General features: G+C 45.4%; 1 protein-coding gene across 1 annotated transcript in view; it reads left to right on the forward strand.

The window, feature by feature from the left end:
• Positions 1-592: 592 nt before the first annotated feature.
• FAM171A1 (family with sequence similarity 171 member A1) overlaps positions 593-12,600 on the forward strand; it is an 87,499-nt gene continuing 75,491 nt past the window's right edge. The window contains exons 1-2 of the mRNA XM_054646546.2: positions 593-729; positions 1,245-1,390. Coding sequence (XP_054502521.2) covers positions 1,297-1,390 — 94 coding nt within the window. The 5' untranslated portion in view covers positions 593-729; positions 1,245-1,296. The remainder of the gene's footprint in view (positions 730-1,244; positions 1,391-12,600) is intronic.

Raw genomic sequence — 12,600 nt, forward strand, 5'->3', positions numbered from 1 at the left:
AGACTTGCCATAATAGCTGTCTGGAGCAGCAATCTCCGTGCTGGAGGAAACATGAGCAGCGCCTGTTCTCCCTCCCTTAGGGCGCGTAATGCTCAGCAGAGACCGGGAAGGGAGGAGTGACTGCTGTGCCCTTGTGTTCTGCCTCTGCTGGCCTGAAGGAAAGCAAGCCGAGAGATGCTCTTAGGGCAGATGCAAACCAGCCCAGTGAGAAAGCCCCCAGGGACAGTACCCTGCCCCCGGCAGGATGTCCCCAGCGCTACCCTTGCCGTTCTCCGCACGGGGCGAGGCGGGAGGCACCGTACCCGGTCTCAGCCTTCACTGCCACCACGATTTCCAACCCAGAGTTCACCGTTCCTGTGCAGTTTGCTATAGCATTTTAAAAAACTATTTTGTGTTAAAACCAGTAGATGGGTGCATTTGCTGTTGCTTTGCGGTTGGTTGGTTCGTTTTGGTTTTGAAATTCGCTTTATATAGTCCAGCAGCGGCGGGGTCCGGCCGGAGGTCACGCGTGGCAGCGGGGCCGCGGGGGACCCTGCGACCCGCCACGTCCCAGCCGTGCGGAGAGCAGGTCACGGCACCCGCCTTCCCCTCGTCCCTCCCGCTCGCTGCGGCGGGAGGCAAGCGGGGCCGGCACGGCTGGGGAGGCCATTTTGCAGCCGTTCAGGGAGGGAGAGCGGGCGGCGGGCGCGGCCGGGCAGGACCCGGTCCCCCGCGGCAGGTGAGCGGCAGGTGAGCGCGGCAGGTGAGCGCGGCTGCGGCGGGCGCAACCCGGCCCGGCTGCCCCGGGGGACACGCGGCTGCCCCGGGCGGGCCGGGGGCGGCGCCGGCGCTGGCGCTGCCGAGGAGCCCCGCGGCGGGGCAGGGCAGGGCGCGGGCGGCAGGGGGCGCTGCGCCGCCGGGCGCGGGCAGGGCAGGGGGTGCCGCCAAGGGTTAAGGGGCGGGCGGGGAGCCCGGGCCGCTCCCGCGGGGAGAGCGGGGGGATGGATAAACTGGAGCGGAATTAAAGAATAAACCCGAGCGGACAGGCAGCGGGGCCGCGAAGCTCTCCCGCCTCCCCTTCCTTCCCGCTCGCCTGCGCCGCCCGCCCGCCTGGGGGGACAGCGCGGGACGCGGAGCCGGGGCGCAGCGGCGGGACGACAATGCAGCAGGCGGAGAAAGCAGGAGGGGCAGCGCACGGCAACATGGAGGGAGGCGCGGAGCGGGCCAGCCCCTGATGCGGCTCTTTCTCCTCCTCCTCCGGGCAGCGGCTCCGGCGGCGATTCTCTCCCTGGCGGCGGCTGGCGGCGGCGGGTGGAAATGAGCAGGTCGGCGGCGCTTCTCCTCTGCCTGCTGGGCTGCAACGTGTGGAAGGCGGTGACCAAAACCTTAGGGGCGCCCGAGGCGGCTCAAGGTCGGTGCGGGATGGGCGACGGGACTGGCCCGCTTTGTGCGGCGGTCCCCGGGGCGGCGGGGGCTGCATTGTGCGGGGGGCCGGACCGAGGGTACGGCGGGGAAGCGGGTCGGTGATGCGAGACCTCTCCTGGCTTCCGCCGGCCGCCGCAGACCCCGCAGCCCGGAGAAGCGGAGACAGCCCCGCGGCTGGGGAGCTTTTGTTACTGGCAGGGGCAGGGGCTGCGCTGGCCTCATTGTGCTGCCCCCTCCGTTCCTCCCTCCGTCCCTCGGCGCCGCCGGAGCTGTTGCATTGCGTCCTTTTCCCCCGATCTCCCGTCTCCTCACCGTGCCCGCTGCAGGGCCCGACGCGGCGGCGAGAGGCGGGTGGGGGGCACCGGCGGCCGCAGGCCGTGCGGGGCGGCCGGGCTGGGGTTCGCCCCCCGGGCTGACGGCGCGGCTCGGCCGCGGCCCCGGGACGTTTCCGGGCCTCCGCCGGGCCTTTTGTTCGGCGCGGTGGCTCCCGCCGGCCGGGCGGGGTCTGTCACCGCTGCCCCTGGGCAGCCGGGCAGAGTCGCTCCCCGGCCGGGCAGGGTCGTCCTCCGCCTTCGCCCGGTGGGCGCAGAAGCCGCAGCGAGGCAGTGCCCGAGCGCCCAGGGGCACAGCAGCTCCTGATGCTCCTGTGCCGGACTGCGGCTCCTGCCCTGGGCTGCACAAGTCTGATCTTCACCTGTGCCGTGGTGTGGCAGCCCCTCGGCCGGCCAGGTGCACCTGCCCTCCAGCCCTGCCCCTGAGGAATCTCGGTGAGGGGGGAAACACCGCCGTGCCCTCCTCGCCCTTGGGTTCGGTGACAGGAGGGCAGCCCCTCCGTTGGGCTCCAACAGGGATCCTGCGGTGACATCGTGCCTGCCGGGATCACGGGCATGTCAGGATGCATAAAACTTGTGTACATAGGGGTACAAGACATGTTAGAAGGAAATGCATCCTCCCCTGTGGTCAGCGTTGGCCTTGTGGTATGTATTGTCAAATGGGTAAATGTGTCATCTGGGACGAGCGATCATACACCGGCTGAGCCTTCGTGGCAGCGGGCTGGCAGCATCCTTCCTGCTGCGCTGGGTGGATGTGCACCATGTGAAGGGTGTGCTTATGTCCTCTTTCCTCAGAGCTTTCCTTATCTCACACCGGTTGTAACAATCAGTAAGTGGTGCCTGCTGCAAGAAATAAAACATTGAAAGTAACCTTTTTGATTTCCTTCTTTCATGATTCGATTTAGGTACCCTGAGTAGAATCTGGGTGGGCATGTGTTCACACACAGAGTAGTCAAAAGGCAAAGGTGTCTTGTAGGAAAACCTACCATGCCAGGCAATCTGACATCATATGTAATACCAGTTTCTGCCTTTTTTAAAGGACAAAAAAAAAAATAGCTGTTGTGGGATAAGAACCACTAACTAAAACTCAAAGGCCACTAAACTTGGGATATACTGAATTTATTGATAAGCGTGTCTAAAAACCAGAGTTGTGTGTGGCCCACGAAGCCAGCAGTTCAAATACCAAGGTAATATCAAAATCGACTATATTTTTTGTATCATATGGAAAATCTCCTTCATGTAATCAGAGTGGTGAGGTATTGGCAGAATTAGTGACTTTCAACTGTCTGGCTGATCTTGTCTTCTATTGTCAAGCCCAATTCAGATGGCATGGAAAGGCTTGTCTGTAGCTGCTACATCTACATCAAGACTGATGGCTGATTATTTTAGTAATAACAGCTATGTCAGTGAGTTGAGAATATCTTTATCGAAATAGAAATGTCTAATTTTGTCTTCCATGTAAGAACATCTGAGTTTTTCATAATATCACTTTCCAAAGCCTAATTAGAAGCCCAGTCTTTATTCTTTGGACATGTACATTGGTACAAGGGGATATGTAGAGCTGATCTCATATCAAAGTGTATTCTGCTTCCTAATAGCACCTCATTACTATGAATCTTTTTTTGAAAGTTTACGTGATACCAGCTTGTAGCCTTGAATAACTTAGTGAACATCAGGTGTGATGATGTTCTGGGGAAAAGAGTTTTAGTACTAGGTACATTCCCAGTTGTATACAGACAGCACAGTAAGTGCTAAATGGTTGTAAAATCTAAACTAGCTGGTTTTCCCTCTTGCCCTTTTAGTACCATGGTCACAGTTGTGGGTACAAGTAAAGGGCCGTTGCCGAAGTTCAGGGATGTTTGCACATGACCGTCTTTTCCTTTGTGGCTGAATGGACTTGTTAAAAACCTAGTGATTGAAATAAAGGTAGAGGTTAGAAAGCCGGAGCATGCCATAGGGAATAACTGCTTCAGCTGCAGTACTTGTTGTTGGACAGGTTACATGAGACTAGGGTGGAGAGCCCTCCTCATGGTGGGACAGATCAAAGGAGACTTGGTTAAGATGTTCCACTTCTGTGTTAACAATCCAAATAAATAGGTCTTGGATTTGGAGCTTTTAAAAGGTGGGATTTGTAGTCAGTGTTCTGATTAGGAAAGGATGAGGAGGGATGCTCTGCATCAAGCATTTCTCTCCTTTATTGGTCTCAGACATATGTTCAGACAGTCCCAGCTTCAAATTCTCCCCAGCCAGACTGATTACGTAATTTGTGAATATGGAAGTACTGGTTATTAAGCTCTGCACTTAGCACTGTATTTAGAAAATTGAATGACTTTTTAATGCAGATCTCTTGTGGCCTCCTCTGAAGGTCACAGAGGTACCCTCAAAGTCTCAGTAATGTACTTGCTTTAATAGGGTAAAATTCTCACAGATGAGTTTGCTTTTGTCTCTGTTGGTGCTTGGAACCCCAGCAGTGAGGGTGTTAGATGTCCATGCAGATACTCTTTAGAACCTTTACCTCTGTAACTTCTCTCAAGTGTGTAAAACCTGAGAGGTATTTCAGATGAGGACTAAATTATGGTTTTGTGGAGCTTTTGTTTGGTTTAGGTTTTGTTTGGATTTTTTAATTGTTCTGGTAATAACAGGTATTCCAGAACTTCAGTTTCTTTTAGTGCTGAAATGAATGTGTGCAAATATTAAAACAAACAGATAAGCCCCCAAACTAATCCTTAAGCTGAATTCCTGTTGGCACAGGTGATTTGTTTGGTGAATACACAAAATATATGGTGCATGCTTTTTCACATGAATAGGTCTTGTATAAAAACTAACAACAGACCTCTGGCAAATAGGAATTTTAGAGTTATGTAAAGATGTAACATTAAACCAGGGAGAATGTAGGCATAATCAGTGTAATTTGGGAAGGGATTAAATTTCTTTATTGCCTGTAAACTTTGCTTCTCAGTAGAAGATGAGGATCATTTATTTGTAGCTGCTAGGGAGGTCTTTTTAGAGAAATCCTAGAATATTCTTAGTGCAGAAATCTGGCATTATATTTTTCTACTGCAGTGTGTATTAGTTTTAACTCATATTTCTTGGAAGTCGGTCTTCTTATTTTATTAGTTTTTCAAAATTAAGAAGTTATGAATAATAAAATAACATTTGAGTAACAAATAGCACCCAATTCAAATACTGGCCTACCTGTAGATGAATATGCTCAGGATATCTCATCTTCACAATCCCAGAATGAGATTAGGTAGATAATTATTTTCCAGTATGATGGTGAATTAAAATTCAGATGTTGCTGCTTAGTCAGAATCTGCAGTGTTTTTCCCCTCTGTGTACATGGAGGACAGGAGGGTTGATGCTTGAGTGCTGCTGTTTGGAATTGTCTTCCTGCAAGCTGCCATTCCATTACTTCATGGAAGATAACTTCACAGCCATTTCAGCTGGATATTCTGCAAAGGCTGCTTTTCTGGACAGCAATAACAGAATAGCAGTCCATAACAGCAGTAACAGCAATAACAGCAATAACAGTCTCAGCTCTGAGAATCTGAGAAGATCCTCCACTTCTGGGCTGGGCTTTTTTTCTTTATTTTTAAAGTGGTTATCCCATGCTTGCAGTTCTAACAATGATGCTAAAGTTTAGATGATGCAGAAATAGTTTTTATAGTCTTCCTCTCTTTCCTCTTGCACTGCCATACTGTCTCTTGTCATTCAGCTGCAAATTACTAATGACCATCAAATCCAAAGGTTTATTTCATTGAGACCCAAATAGACTCCTCAGAGTAGAAGCTAAATTGCTCTAAAGCAGTAAAAAAGACGTTGCTTTATTTTAGTGGAGGAGCCAATTGCTTACTCAGTACTAGACAGTGTTGTAAAACGTTAATGAAGATGAGGGGATTGATTTTAGCAAAATTATTATATATATATATGTATATATATATATATGTGTATATATATATATAAACTATCAGATGCAGATGCAGGTAAGCACTGGGTTCTGGTTGGGTTTTTTTCATGTTTGTCTTGAACAACTAATGCCTGCGAATGCCTAGTAACTGATTCCCTCAGTCAGATGAACAAGTTACCTAGGTGATCTGAGGGTTTAAAACTGCAGTCTTTTTCTCCTGAGCATTTGTGTTCACCCTTTTGTCTTGTAATACCTTGCACTAGGTGATTCGAGGTACCTTTAATAATGCGTGTATGCACTTGTGAAGTGACAAATTCATATGCTGGCTTTCCCTGCGGGCCCACTTGTGTCTTTTTTGCCCACTTGTGTCTTGAGATAGTGTTAATTGCCATGTGTTTCTCCCTCTCTTTATTTTTTTGCCTTTTTTTTAACACCACACTGATGCCTTTTCCTGCTTGAGACTAAAACTGGGTTCATGAAGCTTTGACGGATGGCTGTGTCAACTTTTGGCTAAGTGAATGGTTTCAAATAAAGGTTTCTGGTAACAATGAAATGCAATTTTATGATTTTTAATTGTAATGGTTAACAGAAGCTTGGCTGTATGTATCTGTGTGCTAGGGAGGAAGAAGTATTGTGCATTTAGATTTTTTTTTAAATATCAGAAATCTCCGGTGGTTTTGGTAAATGGAGGCATAGAAATGTCACTCCACTTTCTGTTATTACTTCAGATTACTTCTGTTATTACTGTTATTAAACTTCAGATTAGTTTTTTCTCTTGTCTTCTGTGGGAAAAGGCAGGCTTGGCACAGGAAGAAAACCAAGAAGAAAGTGCATGCCAAGGAAATGCAATGCTTTGGTCATGTCACTATAGGAATGTGCTGTACCTGGCAGGTTGGAGGTTGAGCTTAAATAGTGTTTCTTAACAGCCCTGCTTGAAGTCTCACCATTGAATAGCAGTGTGGCTGGGAGTGATGCTTCTATTCCACATCTCAAATGCCAGTACATTTGAGTACAGTTGTTGTGAACCTCAAGCTTATAATGCAGGGAGTGTTCTTCTTCCAGTCAGCCAAAGGCAAACTAAGTAATCTCTCAGAAATACATGCAACTTGAAATCAAAACAATGCACTTTCAGTATTTCTGTTGGCTTATACATTCATTACCTTATGCAAGCTGCATTTTTTGTAAGATCAATTCTCCTTTGCTCCAGTATATATATCTGTTCTGCCTTTAAATACGAAGAAAGGCAACTTCTGAGAGAACTGTGGTGTTGGCATTCTGCTTCTCCCACAGGTCCCAATGGTTTTACCATACGTGTGCCAGGGAGGGAAAAAAGGGAGGCAAGAAGTCTGTGTAAATGGTTATATTTACTAGAAAAAAATCAGTGTAATCATACTAATATAATACATGTTAATAATGTAGGAAGTGCCAGATAGAACTGAGTGCTTTTTCTTTCCCTTCAGAAATTCCAGAAACATTATTCTGAAGGCTGGTTTACATTAAGCTTTCAGTTAATGTAATATCTGGCTTGCTGTGCATGGGTAATAAGCATTATACACATGCTTTTTACAAATACCATTTTTAGTTTTATTAGAAATTGGAAAATCTATATGTATTTTTTATACAGAGCCATAAGAATGTGAACATACTGTAATTTTTTGTTCCTTTTTCTAAATGCATTGAATCTTCCACTTTAAAATAGTAAGACAGAATCACAGTTGACATAATGGCATGTCTGAGTCCTTGAAAGGAGTATTTTTAAGTATGTTCCAACACAGAGCAGCATTTTAATTTCTGTAAAATGCTGATGTTTTGATTCAGATATACCCATGCCACTCTTCCTAGCTTGAAGAGCAACAGGTCCTGAGGAAAAACTGAAGGAAAAATTAATTTAGGTACAGTATAGTCTCTAAATTTGACTCCCTGTTATTTAGGGATCATCACTAGCTACTTGAGGAATTGGGTATATTTAAACAGAGCTGCAGTGGGTATAAAAGTATGTTTTGAGTATATGCAGTTTATGCAGGCAGGGCACAAAAGTCCCTGGTAATCCAACACTGAAGCTATCTTTTAATTGCTCCTACTCTTGCTTTTTGCAGTTCTGTGAGCTGTCACTGCCTGTGCCATTCAGTGGCAGCATCCTAGGCAGTGAATTCCTGTCTTTGTTCATTATCTATACCCCTAATTGGCAGGTGAAGCCTCCCTGTCGCTGTGCGTGGGCACTGCACCAGGCAGACTGCTGCTGTCCTGGGTGCTTTCCAGATGGAGGCAAGAGCACATAGCAGGATGGAGGGCATCACATTGGCCTTGCTGGAGCTGGAGTCACTTGTAGGAGCCACCCTCAGCCTCTCTGCCCTGAGGGCTCTCAGGAGACACAGTGGCAGCTGAAGTTAGCCGAGAGGAAATGGAGCATGGAGCGGAAGCCAAGGGGAAGGAAGTAGCAGCATCCTTTCAGCTTGGGGACAACAAAGAAGCTGAATCCAATGTGGTGCATAATGCTTCCAGTTAGTTGTAGCTGCAGGACTGCTGAGAGCTGCTGTACTATGTGGTAGGTATAATACAATAATAGTGTTTAGCAGTAAAGGGGAGCTCACTGTGACAGTCCGTGAATGCTGAGATAAACAGGAGGTAGAAGTAGATAATGTACTCCTGCTTTGTTGAAGAATACAGAGCCCTTCTTCCTGCATTGATGAACAGAAGTGATAGTGGTATTGGGTTCTTCCTCTTCTTTCATCCCACCTTTGTGATTCTCATTATTGAAACATGGTGTCTTTCATCCTTTATAAGCAAAGGCATATACACAACAACAAGTATTTCTCAGGTGATTTTGTGAGACTTGCTAAGAAAACAGCACCAAATTAAGGTGAAAGCTGCATTTGTACTGCTGCTGCAAGGAAATTAATGTATCAGCAGTTTTGTCCGGCCCTCTTACTTTTCATCATACTGTGAAAAGTTGAGAAAAGTTAAGATCCAAATAGCTCATATTGCAGTCTGTACATATCAATTATTCCTCATGTGAGGGATATGCAGTTTGCATCCAGGGTAGGAGGCATCTCGTCTGGCTTGGGTGTCTGCAGTCTCCATTGTAGTGAGTCGCCCACGGTCCTTTTACAGACAAGAAGATCTAATCTCAGCTAATGGAGCCAAGTATCATTCCTGTCACCTGGAGTAAGCACATTTGGGTTGATGAGTATCCACTGTGTGAATCTTTACTGACGAGCATGGCAGCCTATACAACACTATTTGAATTCCCATTTAGTCAGATGAATCCTCCCTCGCTGTTGCCTCCCTGTGTGATGCCCTCTGGCTTGGCCTTAAGCTATTGAATATATACAGTGTAATAAGCTGTGTGAAGGAACACAGTCTTGGATTACCTGGCTGGGTTATGTGCTTTTCAAGACTCAGAGAAGAGTTATTTCTGTTTACATTTCTAAACCATTTGTCTTTGTAGCATTATGCTTATGAACCTAGGTGTTTCACTCCCAAGAGTAAATAAACAAAAAGAAAAGTTTAGAAACAAGTAAGGAGGCTTGTAGAGTTGTTTGGACTTGCCTATATGTTTTTGCCGTGTTTTTAATTAGCTTTGTATTCCCAGGGGTTGATTTATTCTGAATTAAATTGCATCGTTACTCTCACCTTTGTTTTCTCACACTGGCATTTGTGTAGCAATGTGGTAAACCAGATCAAGGAAGTTATCCAACTGAAAACTCCTGTATGCAGCAGCTCAGTCTTCACCTAGATCATTTCCCTGACTGGATTCATCAGAAATTACAGAAATGTTCTTGCTGGTGCAGCAGAAAGGGCTGGGAGGAGCTGGTAAGGGAAAACAAGGACTTCATGGCAGCAGTGCCACTTGATGCAGGATTACATTTTTTTGTAGAGCTAAAGTATTAGATGTAAGACACAGCATTTAGAAAGGTAACTTTTAAAAGTTCCTACGTAAAGGAAACTGCTCTTGTCTGGAAATATGATACGTTCCCTTGGCTCAAAGTAAAAGCATAAAGAATTTTTTGAAAAGCCAATTTGCTTACAGTGGGAAAAAACCTGCATTATACAGTTAATACTGGCAGACCTGGACCTGGGTGCTGGCAGGTGATTTGAGGCACTTTCAGTTGGAACTGTCTCTTGTCAGAACAGGTTTTTGTCCCTGCCCAGGATTTCCAGTTTGTGCCTTGCATTGAAGTTTAAAGAGATTTCCATCCACAGTTTCAGCTTAAGTGTCCTGTGACATGTACTGTGAGGACTCAAGTGCTCACAAGTGTTTCTCCCAGTTGTAGGGCAACAGGTGAGTTAGTACCTGAGTCATCTTTTCTCTGATGTTCTAAATGGCTTGAGAGGAAATGATATATTTTAGTTCATGTGAATGCTAAAGAAACATGGAGGCAGTACTGGCACTTACCATAGTCTTCTGGTAGAGTAAGTTTTGCCAGCAAGTTGTCAGCACAGGATTTGATGTGATTGGTGCATGATGCCTGGTAGTGAGTGTCTGGTCACTCCTCTCTGATCTGTCTGCCAGCCAGAGTGATTCCCACCTTCCTTCAGCTGATTGCTTTACTTTCCTTTGCTACTGACTTTTGCATTGATGTCTCCGAGATTAGAGTGTCAGCTGAGAGATAAGAACTTTTAACTCTTTATCCTACCCTTCCTCCTTCTGTCCCTGTGTTAGCCCTCTCATATCTTGAAAGGCTTAGTTTGTTTTTGCTGATGACAGGCAGGAAAGTGTGCTAGGGAGTGTTCATGGCCTTTTCTTGTTTCTGTTTGAATTGGGTAAGCATTGCTAGGGAAATAAATGTATCCAGGAGCTCTGGAGACAGGACTGACGGTCTGCAGGGGGTGAAGTGGGCAAGGGCAGGAACACACCTCCGGGCAGGAGGGGATAAACTGGTCCGAGCCTTGCGTTGTGTTTGCAGAAGGGGATCCAGCAGCTCAAGTGGGAGCTTTCTGTACTTCTCTGTGCATTGTGGTCCCCACAAGCTTTGAAACCTGCTGTGTAGTATGCTGACCTGGACAAATATTACAGCAGTTAAAAAGGCTACTTGGGATAATAACATTGACAGACACAGTGAAGCACAACGATATTCTTGCTCTTTTATCTTTATTGCTATTACCCAGAATATTCTTGCAGTATTCACATCTTATTTCAGCATTTGAAACTCTGGCAAGTAGCTTAAGCTTGGGACAGTCTCTAGGTTCATGATGTATGATTTACAGGACCCAGGAACACATGTTTGAAAGGAGAGCTGTATTTTCGTTGTTTTGTGGTGAACCTGTGTGTGGGTATTGTTACATTTTCCCTACCTTAAAAATCTTAATTTGAAGACACTAATTTTCTTCAAAAGTTAACTGTCCTGTAAGAACAAAGGAATTTTTATTTCATTGTTTAGTATACTACTAGTTAAAACTTTTTAGAGAGAGCTGTGTCATTAAACTTAGTCAATGTAAATATTGTTGTTAGCATGTTACATGAAAATTAAATATACAGTTGCTTCAAGCAGCCTGAATCATTAGACTTAAAATGGGATGAATTTCAAGTTTGCTTATTGCTGTAAGCTATAACTGCAGTGGTCTTTAGAATATTAAATTAGTGAAAGTATTTAAAAATCAGTTGTTGAAGGAAGAGAATCTGCCATACTAAAGTTCTTGTTGAAAACCATTAGTTTTTGCAGACATTTGATAAGGCCATCCTTCTTAAGGTCAGATATAAATACATACCTGCTCTATGAAGCTTTACCTCAGCAAAAACTACTTGCCATTCTTTAGCCATGTTCAGAATCTTGGTGAAGATGTTGTTTTAATTAGTAATTTTACCTGTATGTAATCTCTCAGTGCATCTTTGAGGGGTTGCTTCATTTGTTTGAGGTTTTTTTAAAGCATGGTTTACTATTGCTGCATGAAGAGCTGAGTGAGCTCTCTCAACAGATGTTGTCATTAGAGAGGGAGTCAGAGTAGTGTCATGTCTCAAGACTTTCTGTGCACAGAAAAAGAGCCTTGAGTTTTGAGGGGTGAGTGGCTAGGCAAACAGAATAGGGGAGTTTTTTGTGGTGGACTCCTAGAAAGGTAATGGTTATTCCCATGTGCAAGTTAATGCATGCTTTAAAGTGTACTTTCAAGTGGTGAAAAAATTTTAAAAAAATGCATATAAGCTCTCAAGACATAACTCGTTAATAAGTGAAAGACTGAAAGTTCCTTCAGAGTGGTAGAGAATCTTTGCTTACCATAGATGATTGCACATAAAGATGCTTTTTAATATGTGATACATTTGAGGATCAAGTCTTGCATCAGTTAGCTGCTTGAGGTAATAAAATGTCATCTTCCCTTACCCCTAGCCTGATTGCATGGGGGAAAATATTAAAGCTTAAATTCTTCTGGCCAAGCTCTCTCATGTACTCTGTGTGCCTGTGGTGATATTAGCATTTCCAAGGGGGAATATATTGGATGGGAGGAAAAGTAAATGCATGGCATTGTTTTCTTACCATGATGCTGACATGGGGCAGAAAATCTCATGGCCTCACTGTAACTTCATGCCATTCTGTCTAATGCTGTACAGGTTAACAGCTAGTAAGAATATTCTCAAAACAGTCCATCCTGGCAGAGCCTTGGTGCATCATGGGGCTGGCTATTAACAAATGGTATCTGACATTATTGGGCTGCAGATCATTGCTTACTTTCTGGTGTGTCTTTGTGGAGATAGTAAAATGCAGCCTTCATTACTCCAAATGTTAAAATTCAGAAGAGCTGTTAACAGCCCAAAGGCTTTGAAGGTGATGGGTATGTTTGCCAAAAAGAACAGCACTTTCTCTTGCTGAGTTTAATCTTTTAAGTTATTCTTACAGCTTCTTGAGTGTATAATAAAAGTGATAAAAGTTCAAATTAATAAAAGTATGTATCTTCCTTGGAAAAGAAGGGCTTGTTGCTTGTTCTCTAGTCACAGGATGAGGAGCGTATGTCTGTTGTGCATAA

This window comes from Agelaius phoeniceus, chromosome 1 (assembly GCF_051311805.1).
Source record: "Agelaius phoeniceus isolate bAgePho1 chromosome 1, bAgePho1.hap1, whole genome shotgun sequence".
Taxonomy (NCBI): Eukaryota; Metazoa; Chordata; class Aves; order Passeriformes; family Icteridae; genus Agelaius; species Agelaius phoeniceus.